Source organism: Hemicordylus capensis, chromosome 8 (genome assembly GCF_027244095.1).
Source record: "Hemicordylus capensis ecotype Gifberg chromosome 8, rHemCap1.1.pri, whole genome shotgun sequence".
In the NCBI taxonomy this organism is placed as follows: Eukaryota; Metazoa; Chordata; class Lepidosauria; order Squamata; family Cordylidae; genus Hemicordylus; species Hemicordylus capensis.
In genome coordinates, this window is record NC_069664.1 from 14041966 (window position 1) to 14066986 (window position 25021).

At 48.2% G+C, this 25021-nt stretch overlaps 2 protein-coding genes across 4 annotated transcripts in view; one reads left to right on the forward strand and one right to left on the reverse strand.

The window, feature by feature from the left end:
- Window positions 1–386: 386 nt before the first annotated feature.
- On the forward strand, window positions 387–14172 carry PLPP5 (phospholipid phosphatase 5). Of its 2 annotated transcripts, none has more exons than XM_053269135.1 (7): window positions 387–630; window positions 4069–4177; window positions 6498–6588; window positions 7223–7286; window positions 8989–9113; window positions 9309–9479; window positions 9652–14172. In XM_053269135.1, the coding sequence occupies exons 1-7, from the start codon at window positions 554–556 to the stop codon at window positions 9819–9821; spliced, it is 807 nt and encodes a 268-aa protein (XP_053125110.1). In that variant the 5' UTR covers window positions 387–553; the 3' UTR covers window positions 9822–14172. The 2 variants fall into 2 exon arrangements, with proteins under 2 accessions (XP_053125110.1, XP_053125112.1); XM_053269137.1 differs by lacking the exon at window positions 387–630 and adding an exon at window positions 638–932.
- Window positions 14173–15501: 1329 nt separating this feature from the next.
- DDHD2 (DDHD domain containing 2) overlaps window positions 15502–25021 on the reverse strand; it is a 38760-nt gene continuing 29240 nt past the window's right edge. For both annotated transcript variants that reach the window (XM_053269128.1, XM_053269127.1), the window contains exons 15-18: window positions 23011–23184; window positions 21924–22086; window positions 18990–19109; window positions 15502–17164 (exon numbers count right to left, since the gene is read on the reverse strand). In XM_053269128.1, coding sequence (XP_053125103.1) covers window positions 19028–19109; window positions 21924–22086; window positions 23011–23184 — 419 coding nt within the window. In that variant the 3' untranslated portion in view covers window positions 15502–17164; window positions 18990–19027. The remainder of the gene's footprint in view (window positions 17165–18989; window positions 19110–21923; window positions 22087–23010; window positions 23185–25021) is intronic.

Here is a 25021-nt window from a genome sequence, read left to right on the forward strand (position 1 = left end):
CTTCTTCTTCGAACCATTTTTAGTAGCCAAAACATGGTATAAGAAGACACCAGAGTCACAGCCTCAACCTTGGATCAGGGCTGCAAAACTTCGACCCTCCAACTGTGGTTGGACTACAACTTCCATCATCCTCAGCCACAGTCAGGGATGTCAGCTGTCAAACAACAGCTGGCAGGCTCAAGTACTTCACCCCTGATCTAGGGGTAGGCAGCGTGTGTGGCTCGGAAACCCAGGACTACAACTCCCATCATCCCCAGCTGTGATACATTGAGGCTGGGGCTGATGGGCGTTGTAGTTCCAGGCGGCAACCTCTGTAGATCCTGCAGCGGCTTTGCAACACAGGGGCGCCCTTTCCAAGGAGGAGGCGATTCCTCGCAAAAAAGACCTTCCAGCTACTCTACCAGTTTTAGCGTGCGCAACTCCTTCCTTTTGCAAGGGGGGGGGGCAGAGCAAGGGCAGGCCACGCCCCCGTCACCTAAACCCCCCCCAATCGGGGGCGGGGTCTGGGGAGGCCGGAGTGCGGCGTGTAGCTGCCGCAGCGCAGACACGGAGGATGCGGCGGGTCCCGCGGGCGGGGCTGGCGCTGGCGTTGGAAGTGGGGGTGCGCGTGCTGCTGCTGGGACTCTTTTTGTGAGTGCGGAGGGGTCGTGGTCGGGGGTCGTCGTGGTCCCTGGGCGGGATCGTAAAGCATTGAATACGCGGGCCCCGCATCCCTCCGCGGAAGCGGGAGATCCCCAACTGCCAGTGCCAATCTGCTCGTTACCGTAATGCGTGTAACCATCGGCCCCTGTCGAAAGGGGGTGCCCTGCCGCGGTGAATAGAAGATACAGGGGGGCCTTCCGGGATGCTCGTTGGCAATGTCCTTATTCTTCTTGCCTAGAATGGAAGCCCGCCTCTGCCGTATTGCATCTCATATACGGGCCGTATGCCACGTATGTGTCCTATTAATCTGAAGCCAAGGCTAGGTTTCCCCCCAGGTTCTTTGATGTAAGAAAGCGGGCGCGGGGGTGGGGGGGAGCACTCTTCCCTATAACAGGGATTCCCAGATGTTGTTGACTACAACTCCCATAATCCCCAAGCAGAAGCCATTGCAGCTGGGGGTTCTGGGAGTTGTAGTAAAGAACAGCTGGAAATCCCTGTTAGAGGGAACACTGGTGGGGCGTGGGGATGTCTGTCAAATCCAGAGTCCTCTCTTCCTTTTGGGTGAATACAGGTATAATCTTTTATTTTAAAGGGGCCGTTTTAAATTCATACTTCTATTTGGGTAAATAGGGTAGATTCCTCCCACCCCCACTCACCCCATTGAATGCACTATATGAGCCGGTTGGGAGAGTCGAGAATGACCTCGTGCATTGCATACAAGAGATGCCTGTCTCTGATGTATGGAATATCTGGGTTAAGATGGACTACCTAGGTGCTGCCATCTTGGGAAATTCCTTTCTGCTTCTGGTTCCTGGGCACTCCTCTGTGCATTGTACTTCCACAGTGCAAAGGAAATGCTGGATCTTTTAAGCGCCCGGAGAGGACTGTAACACAGTCAGATTGTATTTGTATCCAACACACCCCTTTGCACCTGGTGCTCTCGTTGTGCATGTCAGGTGAGGTCTACTCCGTCTAGCTTGGGGGGTTTCCAACCTTGGCTGGGTCCCTGTATGTTCTTGGGACTACATTTCCCATCATTCCCTGCCACAAAGTGGGGGCCATTGTGGCGGGGGTGATGGGAATCATAGTCCAACATCTGGGGACCTAAGGTTTGGAACCCCTAATCTACTCCCTGGGCCTTTCATAGATGGGCCTTTGTGTCTGGTTCCTTAAAAGGATGCACATCTTAGAAGGTTGCCCCCTAGCTGGCTGACGCTTCTATGAGATTAAAGCATAGGAACATAGGAAGCGGCCTTATACCGAGTCAGACCCTTGGTCCATTTAGCTCAGTGTGGTCTACACTGACTGGCAGCAGCTCTCCAAGGCTTCAGGCAGGAGTCTCTCCCGGCCCTACCTGGAGATGCTGCCAGGGATTGAACCTGCTGCCTTCTGTGTGCAGAGCAGATGCTCTATCACTGAACGATGGCCCCATTCCCAAAGCACCTGATCACTGTCCCTGTCCTGTGTGTTACCATAATGAAGGTAATAGATGCGCTGGTCTTCCTACAGTGCTGACGTTGTGCTAGCCATCTCAGCTGGACAGACTGAGGGCAGAATCCAAGGCGGATTCAGATTACGTGTGTCTCTTTTGTCTTCAGCTCCAAAAAAGCAGGCCTTGCCAAGGGGAGGACCTCCCTGTCTCTCTCCACCCGATCTTTTCTCTCCAGCTAGGCTGGTGAAAATGGAAACCAAATACCGATTCCTCTTGTAAATGTCTTGTGCTGTTAATCATTCTACTAAACTGCAAACATCTGTGGAGGTTTTATTGCATGCCCGGAGCACTGAAATGAGAGAAAGGTAGTTTATCACAGACGGGAGAGCAGAGATCAGCCAAAGTGTGGATCTTCTCTCTTATCAGGGGTTCCCAACCTGTGGAACTCCAGATGTTGCTGAACTACAGCTCTCATAATCCCCAGCTACAGTTTATTGTCGCTGGAAGTGATGGGAGTTGTAGTTCATCAACATCTGGAGTGCCACAGGTTTAGAACCCCTGCCTTACATGATCCTCCCCGCCCCCCTCCAAAAAAAAAAAGCCCACAGCTTGCAGGCCTGTTGGCGTGCCATGGCTGAAGGTACAGGGGAACAGCCACGCTGTGGTTTCCTCTCAGAAAACAGGCTGTATAGCAAGAAGCAGCTCGTGGAGATTCAATCGGAATAAGTCGCTGCGTCTACACAGGAGAGGGGAGTATACAGCTTGCCAAAGGCTCACTTGAAACAGAAGTTCACAAAATACCTGGGTGGGGGCGGTGGGAGAACTGCTATGTTAGTTACATCCTGCCAGTTAATTGTACAATGAGACCAGTGTTCCCTGTAACAGGAAATCCCAGATGTTGTTGACTACAGTTCCCAGCATCCTCAGCCCACTGCAGCTAGGGATTCTGGGAGCTGTAGTCAACAATATCGGGGATTCCCTCCTACAGGGAACACTGAATGAGACACCAACTGGGGTGGTCAGTACCATCTGTTGGGACAAATGCTCGCTGGGATTTTTTGACACGGTCCACAACCCTAGAGATGGGGGAAAGGTGATAGCAATGCAGTACTTTCAGTTTTCAGTGTGCTCTCACGTTTTTATTGTCCTGACCATTGGGCCAAATTTGCAATGGTGCTTTATTTATTTAACATTTATTTTTACATTTTTTATCCCGCTCTTCCTCCAAGGAGCCCAGAGCGGTGTACTACATACTTAGGTTTAAAGCTTTAAAAGCTTTTTTAAAAAAATTAAAAGCACAAAAAACTGCTATAAAGAATTAATGGTGTCAGAGGAATGAAATTGAAAATTGGGAGGAACGTTCTCCAAAGATTACTCCATGGAGAGAGTACTGTGCAACCATTTGTTCACTGTTGCCCTATCCCTTTCCTCTGTGCAAAAATGATTACAGTTTTACCCTAATCCAGGAATGCACAATTTAGGCCCCCCACAGCTGTTTTTGGACTACAGCTTCCACAATCCCCAGCCACAGTGGCCAATAGCTAGGGATGATGGGAGTTGTAGGCCAACATCTGCAGGAGGGCCGAAGTTGAGCAGCCCTGTCGGTTGGGAGTAAGGATAAAGAAGAGAGTCCCAGATGTTGTTGAATACAACCCCATAATCCCCAAGCAAAAGTCATTGCAGCTGGGGATTCTGGGAGCTGTAGTCAACAACATATGGGCATCTCTGTTAGAGGGAACCCTGAAGATAACCCTGAGAAAGTTGTAAGTTCAGCAATGGTCCTAGCTCATGGACTGCTTTCAGACTGTTATTATTATTATTTAGCATGGGATCGGGGGAGCAACAGTATCCCTGCATTGGCTGCTGGTGTGTGTGTGTTTCGATTGTGAGTCCTTTGGGGACAGGGGACAGTTTTCTTAATGGCTGTGTAAACTATTTTCTGCTTATTGTTCTGGCATGCCCAGCTCTTGGTCACTAGACTGTGCTTTTCCTAGGATCACCGAACTCCTGCCTCCATTCCAGCGGGTTATTCAGCCTGAAGAAATGTGGCTCTATAAAAACCCTTATGTAGAGTCTGACCATGTACCTGCCAAGCCTATGTTTGTAAGTACTCCTTCATTGTAGGGATGTCCTCGAAACGTGAGTTGTCCAAATCACAGCACAATCTCCGAATCGCAGCACCACCTCTTTAAAACCCAGGGCTTACACAGTCCCTTTATCATGGAGGAGAGCTTTATTTTGCTCAATAAAGAGAATTGCCCCTTTAAAAAGGTGCCTCTTTGCTCAGTTAGCAGAAGACACCTTTGGTGTCCTGGGCTTCATACTCAGGATGCTGGATTGTTCTAGGAGGACTTTTCCATTATGTAAGCCTTTGCAACAGGACTGCACAACATTGGCCTTCCAGTTGTGGTTGGACTACAACTCCCACCATCCCTGGCCACAATGGGCAATAGGGATGACGGGAGTTGTAGTCCAACAACAACTGGAAGGCCAAAGTTGTGTAGCCCTGCTTTACAAGGAGGGGGAGCTGGAATACCTACAGTGCTTGCTACTAAATATTTAGCCATTAGTAACCCAGCAAACAGTTACATTTTAGTTAGCTAATACAGGTAAAAACTTCACTGGAAAAGTGGCTTGATTTGCCTTTGAGGCTGTGAGCATTTGGTAGATATATTTCCAGCAAATGGCATAAATTATTCTCAAGACAACTGAACGTGTACCTGTTTCTTTGGTGAAACCTGTGGTTTTATTATGACCTGTGGCTGGACACCCTTGATCTCAGCCTGAAGTCCAAAAAGCAATGACTTAGGATTATCAAGGACACTTTGACAGACTTGGCTACAAATGCGTAGTGCTGGTGAACCAAATCAGTGGGAGTGATCTAGAAAAATAATTTTTAAAAACCTTAGGGAAAGAGTGTACTCATTATTCCTGATGTGTTTCCAGATTTGCTGTCTTCCCCTGCTGCCAAATATGTCTACATTCCTTGGACTCAAAAGATGGAAATTGTCAGAATACTGGCTGACAAGTTGACTGAATTGCTAGAGTTTATTGAAATGTATTTGTCTACGTTTTGAAATGTAGTTGCCTTTTTGAGTAACTCCTGAGAAGTACCATTGAGTAAGCTAGTCTGGATTCAGTGTTCCCTCTAACAGGGATTCCCAGATGTTGTTCACTACAACTCCCAGCATCCCCAGCTGCAGTGGCCTTTGGCTGGGGTTTATGGGAGCTGTAGTCAATAACATCCCTCCCTGTTAGAGAGAACACTGGTCTGGATGTAAGCCCGTCTTTTCCCATGTAGCTGAGGCTTTGCCTTTCTTGCAGTGCTGCTGATTCTAGTTTGTTTGTTTTATTTAGGCTGCATTCTCACAATCGCCAGGATCCTAATTAAAACGTTCATCAGGATTAGTGTGCCTGGTGGAGCTATTTGTGACAACGCGGAGAGGTCATTCACACAATCAAAAACTGTTCTGCCTGGATTTGGGAGCTGTGTGTTTTCCCCCAATTTCCAGTTGTGTGGAAGCAAGGTAGGAGGAAAACCTGGGTAGAAGTGATTATATGAAAACAAGGTAGGAGGAAAAGCTACCACACAACTGGAAATTGGGAGTGCACACAGCTCCCAAACTCAGGCAAAACACAGTTTTTGATTATGTGAATGACCTCAGAATTTCAGGACAATCTTGGTTATCAAACCACTCTAGTTAATCAGCATTTAACCAAGACAGATAACTAGAGTTCCTAGCAGTCTTCTCTCTATTTTCCCCCCCATCTGTGTGTGGAATGAGTTTTGTTCTGGGCGGCAGTATCAAGGCAGTGTGCGCGCACAGGCATTCAGAGTGGGGCCCTCCTGATTCAACCTGATTGAGATCTAAAATTAACTGAGCAGACATCAAAAAATGTGTGAGCACATGCACACTCATTAGAGGGAACAGTGGTTCCTAGTTATCTATCCTGGTTAAATGATGGTTAGTTGGATTCATTTGACCAGGATTGCCTTGAGATTCTGCATTCTCACAATCAACTCCACATGGCTCACTTGTCCTGCTGAACGTTTGAATCAGGATCCTGGTGATTGTGAGAACACAAGCTTATTTTAAAATACGTCTGTCCTGCCTTTTAGACCAAAGTCTCACAAGGCGGCTGACAATCATAAAGTAAAATAACAACCACGAATCTGTAAAACAATCTGTGAAACAGCAAGCTGTCAATTGCTTCTGGTACAAACCTCACCCACCACAGCCTCTTCTTTTATGCCGTGTATTATCGTTTGCTTAATGCCAGTGGGAGACAATAGCACCCCCCAAAACTGCGGTTCATATAATATGTGTTCTGAGCTTTGATGCACGGCACGCTAAATTTAGGCTGCTTTTTCCTCCGTGCGCGTTTACCACTTCATGAATTGCTCTCTTTCGTCTTGTTCCAGTTCATTTCCTTTTTGTCTCCTCTGGTCCTGATTCTGCTGGCCAAATTCTTCATGAACACGGACCAAGATGACACACGGGAGGCCTGCTTAGGTAAGCTAAATAGCCAAAGTAGCAGGAGTTTAGATTGCCACAGCCGTTGCTGTCGTGCTAGCTGGCGGTGTTGAGAATGACGTGTTTATCATTATTAATCACATGTGTATCCACCTCCCACCATATATTACATCTGTTATCTTAATTCTCCTGGGTGTGCCTTGGGATGTGCGTCCAAGAGCCCAGCTGATTGGCTGGGTGACAGACGTGCCTGATTGGCTGAGGCGCACCCAGGAGGATGGGTTGCCGCTGTAGAGGCCAGAGGTGGTGGGCCCGGCCCGGCCGTGGAGGCAAGGCCTGGGTGGGGGGGAGAAAGTGGGGGGGGAGGGCAGAAGTGGCAGTGGGGAGGAGAGGTGGCTGGGCCCGGAAGAAGAGACTGGGGCAGAAAGTTGGGGGGAAAGGTAACCGCTGGCCCGAAAGAGCGCACAGATGCTCTGTGCGGGGTTGGCTAGTCAAGTTAAATAGCTTTAAATATCTAGCGATCTGTGTTTAGGCTCTGGCTTAAAGGGTGGTAATGATTCCCCACCCTTTAAGGCCGCCTCGCCCTAAAATTTCTGGATATGGGTTTGACCGGGATTGGCTCCGTAATGATGCTGAGGATGGTCTCCTTTGCTCTGTGGTCTTCTCTCTCCAGCTGCCAGTTTGGCTCTTACCCTGAACGGAGTCTTCACCAACGCTGTGAAGCTGGCAGTGGGCAGGTGAGAAATCTGATGAGCGATTTATTCCACCTCTGCCATTTTTATTCCTGTTTTCTTTTTCTAATGAGCCCTGCTCAGGCATACAGATCATGTAGCTACAGAACAGGTCTATATCAGAGGAGGGGACATGATCTGTGTGCATGTTCATCCAAGCTTCTGAAAGGAGCCCCAGATGTGCAGCTGAAGATGTGGAGTACTCTTTCCATGCAATCGGGAATCTTACCCTTGTGTCCCAATGTGAGCTCAGATATAGAGAGGTTAGAGCTTCCTCTGCTGATCTAGGTATTTTCAGTATTCACACGATCTGATTGTGTTAAGGCAGGGCTTCTCAAACTTGGGTCCCTAGATGTTGCTGGGACTGCAGCCAGTTTAATGTAAAGTTGTGCCGTCGAGTGGGTGTCGACTCCTGGTGACCACAGAGCCCTGTGTTGGCTTTGGTAGAATACAGGAGGGGTTTACCATTGCCTCCTCCCACTCAGTATGAGATGATGCCTCTCAGCATCTTCCTGTATCCCTCTTGCCCGATGTAGGAGGGTCCCGTATTCTGGGAAACACACCAGCGGGGATTCGAACCAACAGCCTCATGCTTCCTAGGCATATTGCTTCCCCGCTGTGCCATGGCATGCCTCCTATCTTCTGCAAGGAACTTTTGCATAAGGGTGCAATTCTGAAAGTCTCTGTGACACAGTCTTCTTGCAGATGTGTAACTTTGTTCATTGTGCAAGCACTTCATTAATCGGGGTGTTGGGTGTGTCTGTTCTGGTATTTCTGCAGCCGGCTCACTATTACACGTTGCCGCCCGATTGCAGAGAGTCGGGCCTGGTCTTCCCACGCAGTAGAATGAGGTGGCAGAATCCTGAGAGCGATGGCAGAATGGATTAAACCACTTCAGACTGAGGGGGTTGCCATTTTTGTAGGCTCTCCCATGTAGAAACTTCCTGCAAATTAAAAGGGGGGTGGGGGCGGGATCTAGCCCAACCTTAGCCAGCTGTACTAGCTTTCTGTTTGCAGGAAGTTGAGTTTATAAATAAATAAATAAATAAATAAATAAATAAATGTTTTATGACCAACATGGCTGCCTAGACGCCACTTGACTTCACTGACTTCCTGCGGCATTATAGACAATACCATCATAATCTTCCCACAGTCTTCCGTTAGCCTTTTCTGGACCACCAGTAACCCGGAGGCGTTTTATTCTCTGAAGGTGTCCTCTTCTACAGAGTGAGTGTCCGTCAGCCAAACAAGACCCGAGGATAGAGTTGCCATACCCCCCGCCCCGAATTCCGCCTTTCACCTGGATTTTAAGCATCTGACCCAGATTGCTTAAGCCCATCCAGACTCGCCCAGATTTCATATTTCATTTTTTTAAAAAAAAACAGCTAAGCTCCAGCCCTTGTGGAAGCAGAGTTATGGAGCAAGACGCGCAGTCACGATTCTGCTCAGAAATGATTTTCAAGCCAGTTTACATAATATGCCAATTAGGCACCCGGATTGGGAAAGCCGGAATATGGCAACGCCACCCCAGGAAGGTCCCGTGCTTCCGGAGCCTGGGTGGAAGTTCTCCATCTCAGGCTGTGAGCCTAGGAGCAGAACCGAGGAGCCCACTTAACTCACTCCCCTTGTGGCCTCAGTCCCTTCCCCCCACGGATCTCACTGGCACTCTGGAGAGCCCTCCTTTGTTTCTCTTCCTCTCTCCATCCAGGCCTCGGCCTGATTTCTTCTACCGCTGCTTTCCGGACGGACAAGCCTCCCTTCCGCTCTTGTGCACGGGTGATGCACAAGTGGTGACCGAAGGACGCAAGAGCTTCCCCAGCGGACATTCCTCTTGTGAGCATGACCTTGATAGCTTGCAGCCAGGAATGGGAAGGACCTGGGTCAGTGTGGCAACCAGCTTGTGGGAAGATCCAGAGTTTGTTCCTTAGTCCTAGATCCGTGGTCAGATTATATCTGGAGAGCAGGGGGTGGAGGGGGCGGTGATGGTTCGCCCTGCCGACTCTCACCATGTTCCCTCCTCCCTTCCAGTTGCCTTTGCTGGCCTCGCCTTTGGCTCCTTCTACATCGCAGGGAAGCTCCACTGCTTTGCGCCCGGAGGCCGTGGACAGTCCTGGCGGCTCTGTGCCTTCTTAGCGCCGCTCTTTGTGGCGATGCTCATTGCTTTATCCCGCACCTGCGATTACAAGCACCACTGGCAAGGTGAGTGAGGCTTGAAGGAGCCAGAGGGTGGAGGGTGAGCAGAGCAAGGGTGTCCCTCATCCCCTTTGACCGCTGTGGCTGAGGGTGATGGGAGCTGGGAGTCCAGCACCATCATGCGTTGTTGCTGCCCAGCCCTGGCTGAAATGAACCCTGTCCTCTCTTCTCTTCCTAGATGTGCTGGTCGGCTCAGCTATGGGCTTTGTGTTTGCGTACCTATGCTACAGACAGCATTACCCTCCCTTGACAGACTCCGAATGCCATCAGCCACTGCAGCGGAAGTCCAGACTCTCGGGCCCAGAGAGGCAAAAGCTGACCCTCTCGGGCTTCAGCTTAGATGTATAAAGTCCTAGTAGGATCCTCTGCATGTGCCGTGACCTGGAAGAGAAAGGGGAGCACTTCCTCCTGTGTGACCTTGTTTGTGGCTGGAGGAGAAAGGAGCCCCGTATCTAAAGTGCCAGCTGCTTCGTCAAGACTTTGGACATCCTCCTCTTGTTTTCCTTTTGAGCCTATGGGCATGGAAGAGAGTATTTCATTTTGCTTGTGTTACCGTGATGGAAGTTGCCAGCCTGAAATGCAGGAACAGAGGAAGCTGGCTTATACTGAGTCAGACCTTGGGTTCATTCAGCTCAGTATTGTCCACTCTGACTGGCAGCAGCTCTCCAAGGTTTCAAGCTGGAGTCTTTCCCAGCCCGACCTGGAGATGCTGCCAGGAACTGAACCTGGGACCTTCCGCATGGAAAGCCAATGCCCTGCCATGGAGCTATGGCCTCATGCCCTAAATATTGCAGCTCGATGGGTAGGTGTCTTCTATAGAGTCAGACCATTGGTCCATTTTGCTCAGTATTGTCTACTCTGACTGGCAGCAGTTCTCCAAGGGTGCAGGCGGGAATATCTCTCAGCCCTATCTTGGAGACGCTGCCAGGGAGGGGACTTAGAATCTTCTGCTCTTCCCAAAGTGGCTCCATCCCCTAAGGGGAAGCTCTTACAGTGACACATCAAGTCTCCCTTTCAAATGCAACCAGTGCAGACCCTGCTTAGCTAATGGGACAAGTCACGCTTGCTAGCCACAAGACCAACTCTCCTCTTCTGCATGCAAGCAGGTGCTCTGCCACTGAGCTCCAGCCCAGTATGCATTTCTCCTCGAATCATGGCATCGTGATGGACCAAAGACAATCCAATCCAGTTCCTTGCTGCAAAAGCAGGTTGTCTGTGCTGCAGCTCACCATTCCACAAATCAGCCATAATGCAGTCTCGGCTGGCAGACATGAGCGGTGCACGGTAGAAAAGGTGCCGGTGATGCACTAGCTGCTGCTGATTTAAGCCAGACGCTAGCCACATGCTAGAAGGGTCATTGGAACAATGTAGATCTAACGTGGCTTTAGCACGTAGGTCAGAGTTCCTGTTCTGCATTGGCTGCCTCCTTAGCTAGATAGGAACATAGGAAGCTGCCATATACTGAGTCAGACCCTTGGTCCATCTAGCTCAGTATTGCCTACACAGGCTGGCAGCAGCTTCTCCAAGGTTGCAGGCAGGAATCTCTCTCAGCCTTATCTTGGAGAGGCTGCCAGGGAGGGAACTTGGAACCTTCTGCTCTTCCCAGAGCAGCTCCATCCCCTAAGGGGAATTTCTTACAGTACTCACGCATGTAGTCTCCCATTCAAATGCAACCAGGGTGGACCCCGCTTAGCTAAGGGGACAAGTCCTGCTTGCTACCACAAGACCAGCTCTTCTCTCCTCTCTTAGGGTCTCTAGATCCTAACCCTTTTCCACACCCAGCTCTATTCCCCTGCCCACTATCCACTCTCTTGCATGCACACATCTGCTGTTATTAAAGTCTAGCCTGCAGATGTCTCGCCATCAGAAAGAGCCTTGGAGTGATGCCCTAAAGACTTATGGAAGCATCAGCTTTGAGGGCTAGAGGCCACTACACCAGAATCATGAAGTGCCACTTGCAGCGCATATACCGCTGTGAGAGCACAGCTCTCTGGCCAAGGCATGTGCTTTTTTGACGTTCTGTTGCTATGCAGCCCGAAAACGCCATTCTTCATGGCAGAAAATTGATTGGTCCAAACAGTTTGGATGTATTCTATCCACGCTTCAGAAAAATCTGATGAATTGTGGCCATGTTGCGGTCCTTTTTAAAGTTTGCTTTCAGCTCCAGTTTTCACACTCTGAGAACATCGGAACGGCCCTGCTGGATCGGGCCCAAGGCCCATCTAGTCCAGCGTCCTGTTTCACATGTAGACGCCCCACAAAGTCTCTCCTATGCAGTCATATGGGAGGATAAGAATTGTGATTTGTACAGACCTGGAGCCTGATTTGTTCACCACTCCCGCTATCAAGGTACAGGAGCATAGTCTGGATTTTCACAGGGTTTAAAGGCATCTTAATCTGGTTTGGCCTTCATCTGTGTGCACAGCATATTGTGTGTATGTAAGGCAACAGTGGCTTAGATTGATTTGCGCCTGTGCTGTCATCGATGTTCCCTCTATTTTTCCCCCTCTGGACACGAAATGAGTTTTGTTCTGGATGGCAGTGTATATGCACGCGCAGTATCAAAGTAGTGTGTGCACACATGCATTCAGAGTGGGGCCTTCCTGATTCAACCTGAGCAGGATCTAAAATTAACTGAGCAGACTTTTAAAAAAAGTGTGTGCACACAGACATGCACAAGCCTTAGAGCAGGGTTTCTTAACCTTGGCCCCCCAGATGTTGTTGGACTACAACCCCCAGAATCCCCAGACATTCCCTAGTATAATCCCCTTATACTATAGGTTTGTATAAGGACATTAAAATATTAGCATTTTTTAATTTTTAGTCCCCTTCCTAATGAGCCCTAGCATGGAATTTGCCTTTTTCACAGCTGCCGCACACTGACTAGACACTTTCATCGAACTGTCCACCATAACCCCAAGATATCTCTCATGGTCCGTCACTGACAGCTCAGATCACATCAGTGTATATGTGAAGTTGGGGGTTTCTTGCCCCAATATACATCGCTTTATACCTGCTTCCATTGAACTGCATTTGTCATTTTGTCACTCACTCCCCCAGTTTGGAGAGATCCTTTTGAAGCTCCTCCTCACAAACCTTTGGATTTCACTTCCCTAAATAGTTTAATATCATCTGCAAATTTGGCCACCTCACTGCTTACCCCAACTTCTAGATCATTTGTGAACAATTAAAGAGCACCAATCCCAGTACAGATTCACGGGGGACCCCACATCTTACTTCCCTCCATTGTGAAAACTCTCCACTTATTCCTACTTTCTGTTTCCTGTCCTTCAACCAGTTACCAATCCACATATGAACCTGTTCTCTTATCTCATGACTGTTAAGTTTACTCAAGAGCCTTTGGTGGAGATCTTTGTCAAAAGCTTTTTGGAAGTCCAAGTATACTATCCTTTATCCACATGCCTGCTGCCAAAAAACTCCAAAAGGTTAGTGAGGCCAGACTTGCCCTTGCAGAAGCCATGCTGGTTTTCCTTCAGCATAGCCTCCTATAAGTTTAACCATTTTGCCCTTAAGAATGCTTTCCGTCAATTTATCCAGCACAGAAATTAAGCTAACTGGCCTGTGGTTTCTCGGATACCCCTGGATCCCGTTTTGAAAACCGGAGTTACATTAGTTATTTTCCAGTCCTCTGATACAAGAGTATGACTGTAGAGACAAGTTATATATTTTTGCTAGGAGATCAGCAATTTCACATTTGAGTTCCTTCAGAACTCTTGGGTGGATACCATCTGGCTCTGACAATTTGTTAATTTTTAGTTTTTCAGGACAGTTTAGATAATCTCTCATCGTCTCAGATTGGCTCAGTTCTTCAGCCTCCAAGCCTAGGTCTGAAGTGGGTATATGTTCAGTATCCTCTGCCATAAAGACAGATGCAAAGAACTCATTTGGCTTCACTGCAATCTTCTTATCCTCCTTAATAATCCCTTTCATGCCCTCATCATCTACCAGATTTTCTGGCAGATTTTCTGCTTCTGGTAGATTTTGAATAAGTTTTTGTTATGCCCCTTGACTCTTCTAGCTATATGCTCCTCAATCAGAGGGATTTTACTTTTGCATCCCTTCTTGTCTCCTTGCATTTCTTTTGCCAGAGTTTATGTTCCTTTCTGTTCTCTTCATTTGGGCAGGACTTCCATTTTCTGAAGGAAGTCTTCTTCCCTTTTATAGCTTCCCTGACTCTACTTGTTAGCCATGCTGGCATCCTCCTGAACTTGGTGGTACCTTTCCTCTTTCTTGGCATACATTCCAACTGTGCTTTTGTTATTGTGATTTAAATAAGTCCCATGCTTTCTGGAGTGATTTGAAGCCCTTGACTTTCCCTATCAGATCCTTTTTATCCATCCCCTCCTTTTTGAGAAGTTTCCTCCTCTGAAATTCAACACATCTCTGTGTTGGACTTCCTTGGCAATGCTCCACTCGCATATAAGCTGAATTCAATAGCCACTGTTGTCTGAACATCTTTACAGTCAACCCATTTTACGCCTGCTCTTACATTGGCTAGACTTTAAGTCTGTGGAAGGATTGTGGCTATTATTATAAAGATCACACACACAGTTTTTCATTTATAATATTTTGTACATTTATAGTGGCCAAATCACTGTTGTCTGAGTTTCATTGTTTTACTGTTGTGTTCTTGGTTTTAAAATGTCCAATAAAAATGCCAGTACTTTGAAGAACAAGAGTTAAGCCTTCTTTGGTTCTTTAACTAAGGACCAGTCTCTCTGCCCATTTTGCGAACATGCCATATTGTTGCAATTGAAGGATAAAGGAGTGTTGTTTTTTAAATTATAAATATAAATGTCAGGTTGCAAGAAGTATGAAGCAGTAAGACATAGCATTTGTATTGTGCTTTTGAATGCTCAAAGTGCCTCAGCTGTGTTCGCCTGTACTTGGGTGTAGGTGTGTGTCTGCCTTTAAGGGCGGGGAAGGGTATACTTACTCCTCCCTCCGCTTCACTGGCGCTCGGTTTTCTCAAAGTTCTTTGGGACAGCAGCATACCTCCCTGCTGCCCTGTTGCCCCCTTTACCAGAAATAATGAGGAATATTCAATGCATCAGGCGCACAGTGTGAGCAACGTGCACACACTTATGCGCACAGAGACATCAAGTACTTCCAGGAAAGGGGGCAATGGGTGGCAGGGAGGTACACTGCCGTCCTGATGGACTTTGAGAAAACTGAGCACTGGCAGGGAGGGGTAAGTGCACCCCGCCCCTTCAAATGTGCTCAGTTCTGTGCACATCCCTACAAAGTAGGTGTGGCTAGAACTAAGGAAGAATGTGTTGCTTAAGGTAGCGTTTCTAAAACTTGGGTTCCCAGATATTGGACTACAACTCCCATCATCCCCAGCCATTTCCAGATGGTGGGTGTTGTAGTCCAGTGGCAGCTGGGGACTCAGGTCTGAGAATCCCTGGCAAGGCAGCCTTTTGATTTCATGGCAGAAGCTAGATCCAACCAAGGGACTTCCTAGGAGCATAGGAAGCAGCCTTATACCGAGCCAGACCCTGGGCCCATCAAGCTCACTATTGTTGACTCTACACTGACTGGCAGCAGCTCTTTGAAGCTTCAGTTGTGCGTCTCTCCCAGCCCTATTATGTGGCAATGTCAGTGATTGAACCAGGGAGCTTTGGCACACAGAGCTGATGCTCTTCCACTGAGCTATGGGCCCCATCCCTTAAGGTGAGTATCTTGGGGTGGGGGGGATATGAAATATGCGAGCCAGTGTTTGCAGGCAGTTGCCCACCCAAATGCAAACCAAGGTGAACCCTGCTTAGCAAAGGGAGAGTTCATACTTGCCTCCCACAAAACTGACTCTCTACTCCGCAACTGAACCGGCTCACCACTATTATTATTACATTTATATCCCGCTCTTTTTCCAAGGAGCCCAAAGCGGTGTACTACATACTTAAAATGCAGCTTTCCTGTTTTTTCTCAACTAGACTCACAACCTGTGTCCCACTAAGAGTCAGCGATTCTTCATGCAGAGAACAAAAAATGCACCACAGCCAGATAATTACTGGAAAAACTTAAATACCATTTTTAAAATAGACATATTTTACAAAGTGCATAAATTTCCAACAGCCATTTGTGATCTGACCAGCCAAGACCAGCCTCTTCTTATGTCCACCACTACTACGGAGGTTCTCATCCAGAACTTGGTCATCCCAAATGGCACTGCTCAGAACTACGGCTGCAGGTCTGGTGGGTGAGGCGAGGTGGTTGAATGCAGCTGGGGATGAAGAGTGTTGTGGCCAAGAGCATCCAAGAACCCGTTACAGGAAATGCTGACTGTGGGACAAGGGGAAGGCACGGTGTCAACCTGGAGTGTGTCTCCCGACTGCCAACTGGGCACCCTGCCTCCTGGGCCTCTTTGGCGAGAAGGGACTGCCTGCCTGGGTGGGATGTGCACAGGACAAAGGTTGGTCTCTACTGCCATAATGGGCTCTGAAATGGGGGTGTCCTGAAGGCCATTAGGGGTGGGTGTGATAGGAGTGGTCGACAACATCGGAGAACCCAGTGTATGCTAAAGCGATTTAGAGAACAAAACCTAAGCAGCACAACTTCAGCCCTCCTGCAGACCTTGGACTAGAACGCCCAGCATCCCCAACCACTGGCCACTGTGGCTGGGGATCATGGGAGTTGTAGTCCACACACACCTGGAGATTTTGAAGTTGTGCAGCCCTAACTAAGGTAGATAATGCCTTAGATTAGAGTGGTCCAAACGTGTCTGGCAGAGGCTCGCCTGGGGAGAAACTATGCAACAGGGCTGCTGTGGGGCATGCAGGGCTAATGCCAGAGTGCTAACTGCAGGAGAACAGGAATTACTTGGGCCCGCCGGGGCCAGAGGGGGCGGGCAGGGCCCGCCGGGGCCAGAAAGGGCGGGCGCGGCCCACAACTCTCCTCCAGCTAGAGAGGGGCGGGCGTGCGCGCACATGCGCGACTACCCTCTGGCTAGAGAGGGATGTGTGAGTGTGTGACTATCCCCTGGCTAGAGGAATGAGAGTGTGTGTGTTTGTGTGTGTGAGAGAAGTTGCAATACCAGCAGTCTAGATGTGCACTAGACATCACTAGGAATCGGTGCTAGAACGTCACATCTCCTCTTCAGTTAGAAACCCTGGTACAGGAGAGTGGCGATGTCACACTGAGTGAGCTCCAAGGGGGCTGAACTAATATAGCCCCTGTTCTGTGGCATCGGAAAGCGAATTGCTATTCGCCCAGCAATTACGGCTGGGCATATGGTCATATGATGGCATGACTATTCGACCCTGTGCCCATCTCCAACAGAGATCTCCTTCACGTAACATGACCTCTGAGACCTGGCACCTGTGAACTGGTCCACAGTCTCCATAGTGACGCTCTTGCATCCCTCTTCCTACAAAGATGACAGTTGAGCACTCCGTTCCTGTTCGGGACATAAGCATGCTCTCTCCTATCTGTACTTGTGTGTATCCTCTAGCTAGAGGATAGAGTCCAGATAGTCAGGGAACACCAGGAGTCTGATCGGCAAGAACTAAAGCTCTGGAAGCCCTTCCCTTGCACAGGATGTGGGCGGGAAATCCTCCAGTGCTCCAGGCAATGGGAAGTGAAGCATGCTGGGCAGCTCAGCAACAGATGAGAGAGAGAAGGTGGTGAACGGTGAACAGGAAGTCCCGATGATTTTCCGCACAGGAGTAAATCTAAGGAAGCAATGGGGGAAGAGAAGAAGAAGAGGTCAGCCACTCTAGAAGAATGGAGAATCACTATGAAGCAGCCCCTAATAGCACAGCTGACGTAATATGGCCCTGGGGGTTGATCTATCTGCTGCATAGTTTGTGGGTGTGGACCTTGAAATGACAATTCTTCCAGAGAAATATGCTAAAAGGAGATTTAGAGTGTCAATTGTGCTGAATTAGACATTCTGCATGAGGCTTGACATCATCACCAGTGTTCTCTCTAATTCTTTTCATCTGTGTGCAGAATGAGTCTTGTTCTAGGTGGCAGAATCAAGGCAGTGTGTGCGCATGTGCATTCAGAGTGGGGCCTTCCTGATTCAACCTGTGTGGGATCTAAACTTAACTGAGTGGACACTAAAAAAAAAATGTGAGGAAGCATGTGCACACGGACATGCCTTAGAGGGAACACTGATCATCACAGCAGGCCTCAGTCAAGACAAATATATACACATCAGGTTACAGTTAACTTATCATTGCTAGCGCCACCTAATGGCACAGTAGGGAAGCAACCGGCTTAGAGAGCAGGAGGCTGTTGGTTCGAATCCCCGCTGATGTTTCCCATAATAATATGGGAATCTCCTATGTCGGGCAGCAGTGATACAGGAAGGTGCTGAAAAGCATCATCTCATACTAAGTGGGAGAAGGCAATGGTAAACCATTCCTGTATTCTACCAAGAAAACCACATGGCTCTGTGGTCGCCAGGGGTCGACACCGACTCGACAGCCCAATCTTCCTTCCTTCCTATCATTGCTCTCGCAGTAAGTTATCAGTGGTGAACTGTCACTATGTTTATCTTGTAGCCTTCTAAAATACTCACAAGACTTGCATGCAACTTTGTGTGTGCATGTGCGCACAAGCACGCACCTCCTTACTGTGGATTTCACTTCATGCTTCTGATGAAGTGGACTGTAGTCCACGAGGTAGGAACTTGGCTAATTCTTATTTACTTTTTCATTCGATTTTTATACTGCCCTTCCAAAAGGGCTCAGGGCGGTTTACAATTAAAACAACCATTAGAACAGTAAAGAGCTAAAACAAAAACTAAAAAACAACATAACAATTAAAAACATTTTAAAACAACGATTTATTTATTTGATTTAAATTCTTGAGGGAATCTGCTTCCCCGGGGGATTCGACTGCCCCCTACTCTTAATCTCTCTCTCATACACACATTTCAGGAGGCTCTCTTGGGATTTTAGATTGTGGTTGCATCATTTCTCAAATATTTTTTTAAAATTCTGTGATTTTCTTTTTGTGGTTTTAAATAAGATTTAGCTTGAACCTAAGTTGGAGAAAAGTGGGATGGACTCTTGCTTTAGAGACTAACACAACTACTCCTCGGTAAGTTGTTACCAGTTAAACTTGTGAACAGAGTTCATGGGGAGTTGAATGAGCATGCCAGTGTGCAACAATGCCTTTGTCATCCCGTCTCCAGCTCTCTAAAAAGAACTACTGTTCATCTCCAACCTCCTTCTTCCCGTCAAAGCTGACAGCTCCTTCCACAAAAGGCACACACCAGTTTACTGGCAAAATTCCCACAGTCCAAGGAGACAGAGGGACAAACAAGCCACAACCAGGGAGATTCTGTGATCAGATCTCCCCACATTTCTCCCCCTTACTTTAAAGTGGCTGTGCTGAGCTCTAGTTTAATGGGCTGATTTGCTTCTGAACCCTCGGTAGCTGCTGGTATTTTGTCTAACTGGTGAGCCAATAGCCAGAACAACAACAACAACAAAAGGAAAATGTCGCTCAAATAGCAGAGGCTGTCCAAGGAACAAGACGACTTACATTTGCTAACCAGACCGGTGCAGCTCGTCAGTTTGCCATTATAAGAGAGCCTGGTCCATATTGATGCCCTTTGTCTGGTAAATCTCTTTCAGCAGTAGCAGCACTGTGTCCTCCGATTCCCTAGAGTGATAAATACAGAATTCATTCTAAGGCTATTAGAAAAAGCATGCCAGCAACTCCGCCCAAGGGGCATAGGACAAACAGGACAGTATGTATGTATGTAGCATATTTATATACCACCCAAAACGCAAGTCTGTATGCAAATCTGCATGCAGTGTATGCAATATTCTGTATGCAAATCTGCATCAGAAATGGCAGCATTCACAAACCACTGGGAGAGGATTTTAATCTTGCTCAGCTGCAACTGGTGACCAAAAGCCATTGGTCTAGGGATGGTGGGAGTTGGAGTCCAATAACATCTGGGGACCCAAAGTTGGGAACTCCTGATCTGGATGAAAAATCATGTGGCTACCAGCGTTCCATGTAATGGCAATTCCTAGATGCTGTTGCCTACAATTCCCAGCGTCCTTGGCTGCCATGGCCTTTGGCTGGGGATTATGGGAGTGGTAGACAACAATATCTGGGAATCCCTCTTACAGGGACCACTGGTTGCCCCCTCTCTCTTAATTCAAAACAGCAGAAACACCAACAGGGGTAAACTGGCAAGGTTTGGTAGGCTGGATTCTGTTCACAAGTTATTGGTCCCTAACAGAATTGAAAGTGCTGGTTATTACCTATAAAGCCCTTAATGACTTGGTTCCAGGGTACTTCAGAGAGCGTCTCCTTTGTCATGAACCCTCCCACCTATTAAGATCACCTGGGGAGGTCAAGTATGGCCCCACCAACTCTTTTGGTGGCTACTCAGGACCAGGCCTTCCCTATGGCTGCCCCAGGGCTCTGGAATACACTCCCTGTCAAAAGAAGAGCGTCTCCATCTCTGGCTGCTTTTAAAAAGACTCTTGAGACATACCTCTTTTCTCAGGCTTTTAGTTAACTAATTAATTTTAACCTGCTTGTTTGATTTTGTAAAATTGTTTTAATCATCTGATTCCATTTTATGCTTGTATTTTAAATTATGGAAACCGCCTAGGGATACATATATCAGGCAGTATATAAACTTGATAGGTAAATAAATATGCTGCTACTGACAGCATTCAGTAATTCAAACACACACACGGCTTGTTCTCAAGCCCCTCACATGCTTCCAAAAAATGCCCAGCAAAAATGCAGGTAGAACGAGGGGGAAGCGATTGTGTGCTAGCTGAGATTGGGGTAGGACAGCATGGGGCATGCTTGGGCTGCCCTCGATACAATGCAGTGCTGGGTACACGGTGTCACTGGGCTGTCACCGCGCCCAGATCGCAACTAGCACACCATCATTGCTGACACATGACCATTTCTTAGGAGTGCGCCCAGGATTTGCAGTTCTGTAGGAATACATGCATATGCTTTACATCCAAATACTTTAATATGCTTTAAGTTAGATTTTATCCCATTTCACAGCAGGGAAATGCTTGGCTAACAAGCAGAAGGTTGCCAGTTCAAATTCTCACTGGTATGTTTCCCAGACTATGGGAAACACCTATATCGGGCAGCAGCGATATAGGAAGATGCTGAAAAGCATAATCTCTTACTGTATGGGAGGGGGCAATAGTAAACCCCTCCTGTAGTCTACCAAAGAAAACCACAGGGCTCTGAGGGTGCCAGGAGTCAAAGTCGACACGACAGCATACTTTACCTTTACAGTTCAAAGGGTGTTACTCCTTTAGTTTTAGTTCAAAGTCTATTCTGCAAATAAGTTGCAGTCATTCCACCTTCTCCCCAGTATCTTTCCAGACAGGGACGTAGCTAGGGTAGAGAGGGGGCCTGTGTGCATCCCTCCCTCTGGCAGCCCCCCAGAGTGAGGGAGATAATGAAGATAATAGGAAAGGATGGAGCTGGGGCACTCAGGAGCTGGGGGCCTGAGTTCTTTGAACGCTTTCACTCAATTATAGCTAAACCCCTGTTTCCAGACCTGAATCAAGGAGCAGACTCCTAGACATTTCAATCCAAGTTCTGTTCTTTCTCCCTGCCACTCCATTTCGCTCTGGAGTATAGAGTATCATTCTCTTGTGTTTAATTCCTTGTTCTTTTAAATATTGCTCAGTATCCTTCCCAGTATATTCCCCACCATTATCAGCGTGCAGCGTCTTACTTTAAAATGTTGCAGTTCTAAATGTTTAGATTTCAAAGTGTAGTTTTCCGCTAGAGAGAGACATTGATTTGGCCTGGTGTTGAGGCACGTGTGATGCACGGGACATGCCTAAGAGACCTAAATTCTAAGTTCAATGGTGAACATGGCCAACATCCTACACCGCACTTGCACAACAATCAAAACTGCGCTCACACAAGATCACATAGCAGGGCAAGACCAAGGGGGGTTTCGAAACTGCACTACTGCACAACAGCTCCCCTTTAAAACATGAGGCGTGCCATGGACTGTGCACCTGTGGTGCAAGTGCAAACACGTTTGTGCTAGCACAACACTGGTCTAGAATGCAAGCTCCAGACCACACAGAAGTAGCACTGGAGAGGCAGGGTATAAATATTTTAAATAAAATAATGCAGCAAGCTACCTGAAATAATGTTGACAAGGTTTCTTATTACAAAAATATGCCATTTTCACATCCTAATAGTTAAGTAGTGGAATCTGCTACCTTTCTATTGGTGGTTGGCGCCACCTTGGTGCCAACCTCTAAAGCAGAGGTTCTCAAAGTTGGGTCCCCAGATCATGTTGAGCTTCAGCAACCATAATCCTCAGGGGATTATGGGCAACTCTAACATCTGGGGACCGAACAGTCAACAACGTCTGGGGACCCAAGTTCGAGTACCCTTGCTCTAGTCTGCTAGGAACTCACCTAAAGCAACGCCCGCCTTCCTGAAGCCATTCCTTACCAGTAGCAAAGATGGCCTTGCAGTGCAAACAGATACTCGTTAAAGCTTTCAATCGGCTTCTCTTGCAGCACATAGTCAATGCGGTGGCCTCCGTTCAGCATTCCCACGTTGATGGGAGGAGGCTCTTCTTTCACTGGCGTGGCTGGGTCCTCAGGTTTTCCCTCTGCATTAAACAAAAGGGGGGAGAGAAGCAACAGAGCTACAAATGAATATGTTGGATAGCAATAGCAGATAGGAATAAGGAGATCTGGGTTCAAATCATTGCTCAGCTACCGTGTTCCCTCGAACAGGGATTCCCAGATGTTGTTGACTACAACTCCCAGAATCCCCAAGCAAAAGCCACTGCAGCTGGGGATTCTGGGAGTTGTAGTCAACAACATCTGAGGGAACAATGCTCAGCTTTGAAGCTCAACTGACCCTGGGCTAGCTGGGTGTTCTTTATCGTACGGCAGCCCTCATCAACCCTAAGTGCAGCTCCCCGACTAACTGTTTACTGGGCCTGTGTGGAGCTGTTTTAAAAGGAAACAACTTACACTTTACACTGCCTTAAGCTCCTTAACAGCAAAACAGAAAAGGGCGAGTGGAAGGATGAGATCAAGGCCCACCTAATCCAATAGATATGGCCATTACAAGTCACCTTTTCTGCCTAAGGAGATGGTAGAACCCATGTTATATGCTTCAGGAAGTCTCTTCTGTAGGCCTCATCGCCCCACTGAAAAGGGATCGTTCTCTCAAAAAGAACTAGATTGCAGTTTTAGAGAGAGAGCTATGATGTTTGTGGCCTGGGCTTGGAGGATGCAGAACACAAACCTTTAGGGTTCAGAGCCCTGGATAGCAAAACACAGTCCATATTTGGTAGCAAGGAAAACTAAATGCAACTACACATTATTATGCATTTGCATCCAACGAACTACACATATTTGTTCAGAAGCCAAACTTGGAGTGGCTCCAGGACCAGAAGCAAAAAGGCACCCTTTCCCTCTGCTTGAAAAAGGCAGGATGGACAAACAGATGCTGCCAGGATGCATCCCACACCTTGTTCTCTGGCTCGCAAGCTACACTTAAGCCTGCACTCTCTCTCACTCACCCGTTTGCTTCTCTGAGCCAGCTTCAGCTTCCAGTCCGTGCTCCGTGTCTCCAGGGGCTGCTGCCTCCACCGCCGGCAACGGAGTCCTGGTGAAGGACTGCCAGGCTATCCTCAAAGAGCCCAGCAGGTTGTTTTTGAGGTCTGTGCTCATCCGTGTGAGGCCCTCCTTGAGCTCTGAAAGAGAGGATTGGAGCGGCCTTGCAAAGGGGCACCTTTTAGCAGGCTATTCTGAACTGGGAAAGTCAAATACGTGAACGTGCCAGGAAGCACATCTTTTTGCCACGGACAAGTGCATTTTCAGAACCTGAGGAGGGCTGGTCTTGGGGTAGCAAGCAAGCAAGCATGAATTATCCTCTTTGCTAAGCAGGGTCTGCATGTGAGCACTGTAAGATACTCCCCTTAGGGGATGGGGATGCTCTGGGAAGGATATCTAGGTTCCAAGTTCCCTCCCTGGCATCTCCAAGATGGGGCTGAGGAGAGATTCCTGCCTGCAATCTTGGAGAAGCAGCTAAGGATGTGCCTGAACCACAGTCCGAGCACCTTTTGGGAGCGGTGTGGGGGAGCTTGAAGAAAGAAGAGATCAGGCCTTTACCTGCTCTCCGCTGCCCCATGCAGCTTTCTGGCCCAAGTACCCCCATGCGGTGCCAGCACACACTTGGCATCTGTGCATGCACAGGCACCACCTGCATGGTGAGCAACATCATGCTCACCACACAAATGGTGCCTGTACACGTGGATGCCATGTGCGTGCTGGAGCCGCGTGGGGATACTTGGGCTGAGCTGCAGGGGTAAGGACCGACTCTCCTCTTTCTTAGATCCCCCACGCTGCACCCAAAAGGTGCTCGAACCACGTTTCAAACTGCTGTTCAGGCACATTCCTAGAAGCCACTGCCAGTCTGTGTGGACAGTACTGAGCCAGATTGACCAATGGTCCCAGGAACATAGGAAGCTGCCTTATACGGAGTCAGATCGCTGGTCCATCTAGCTCAATATTGTCTACCCAGACTGGCAGTGGCTTCTGCAAGGTTGCAGGCAGGAGTCTCTCCCAACCCTATCTGGAGATGCCACCAGGGAGGGGACTTGGAACCTTCTGACTCTAACATGAGAAGCTGCCTTATACCATGTCCAAACTTACCATCACCCAGCTCAATGCCCCTCCTCACATCCTTCAGCCCTGTTCCTGTTTCTCAGCATCCATAATGCTTCTCTGCGCCTCCAGCTTTCCAGCAATGCTTCTCCAATGCGCCAATTTCCCCGAGCCAGTTCAGACCTAACGTTTTGCATCCATGAGATGGCTGGCAGTGTTCCCTCTATGGCATGTGTGCACTCACACTTTTTTTTTGCCCGCTCAGTTCATTTTAGATCCCACTCAGGTTGAACCAGGAAGGCCCTGTTCTGAATGCATCTGCGCGCACACTGCTTTGATACTGCCGCCCAGACCAAAACTCATTCCGCACACCGATGAAAAAAAATTAGAGAGAACACGGATGGCTACAGGAAATCACTGATCAGAGGGAGGGGTGCAAGTGAGTGAGTGTAAGATGGCAGGCATTATGTCTGAAAGGATGTTAAGAGGCTGAGGATTGATGTAAATGGACCCTTTGGAAAAACTGAACAGAGACCTCAGGGATGAAGAGTGTGACCTGGGAACTGGATACCCATCATTCCTCATCTCCAAGATAGGGCTGAGAGAGATTCCTGCCTCCAACCTTGGAGAGGCCGCTGCCAGTCTGTGTAGACAATACTGAGCGAGAGGCGCCAATGGTCTGACTCAGTATACAGCAGCTTTCTATGTTCCTAAAAGCCAGCATGTAGATTTTTAAGTTGGAACTGGGACTTTCTGGATTAAGTGATAGCCCAAAAAGGAGCAGAGGGCTGTGTGTGCGTGTGTTCATTACAAAGGAAGCTACCAGAGCAAGCAGCTTGCCTTGATGAGTAGCCTCATTGCACTCAAGTGGAACAGAGGAAGCAGGCCTGCCTTATACCGAGTCGGACCATCGGTTCATCTAGT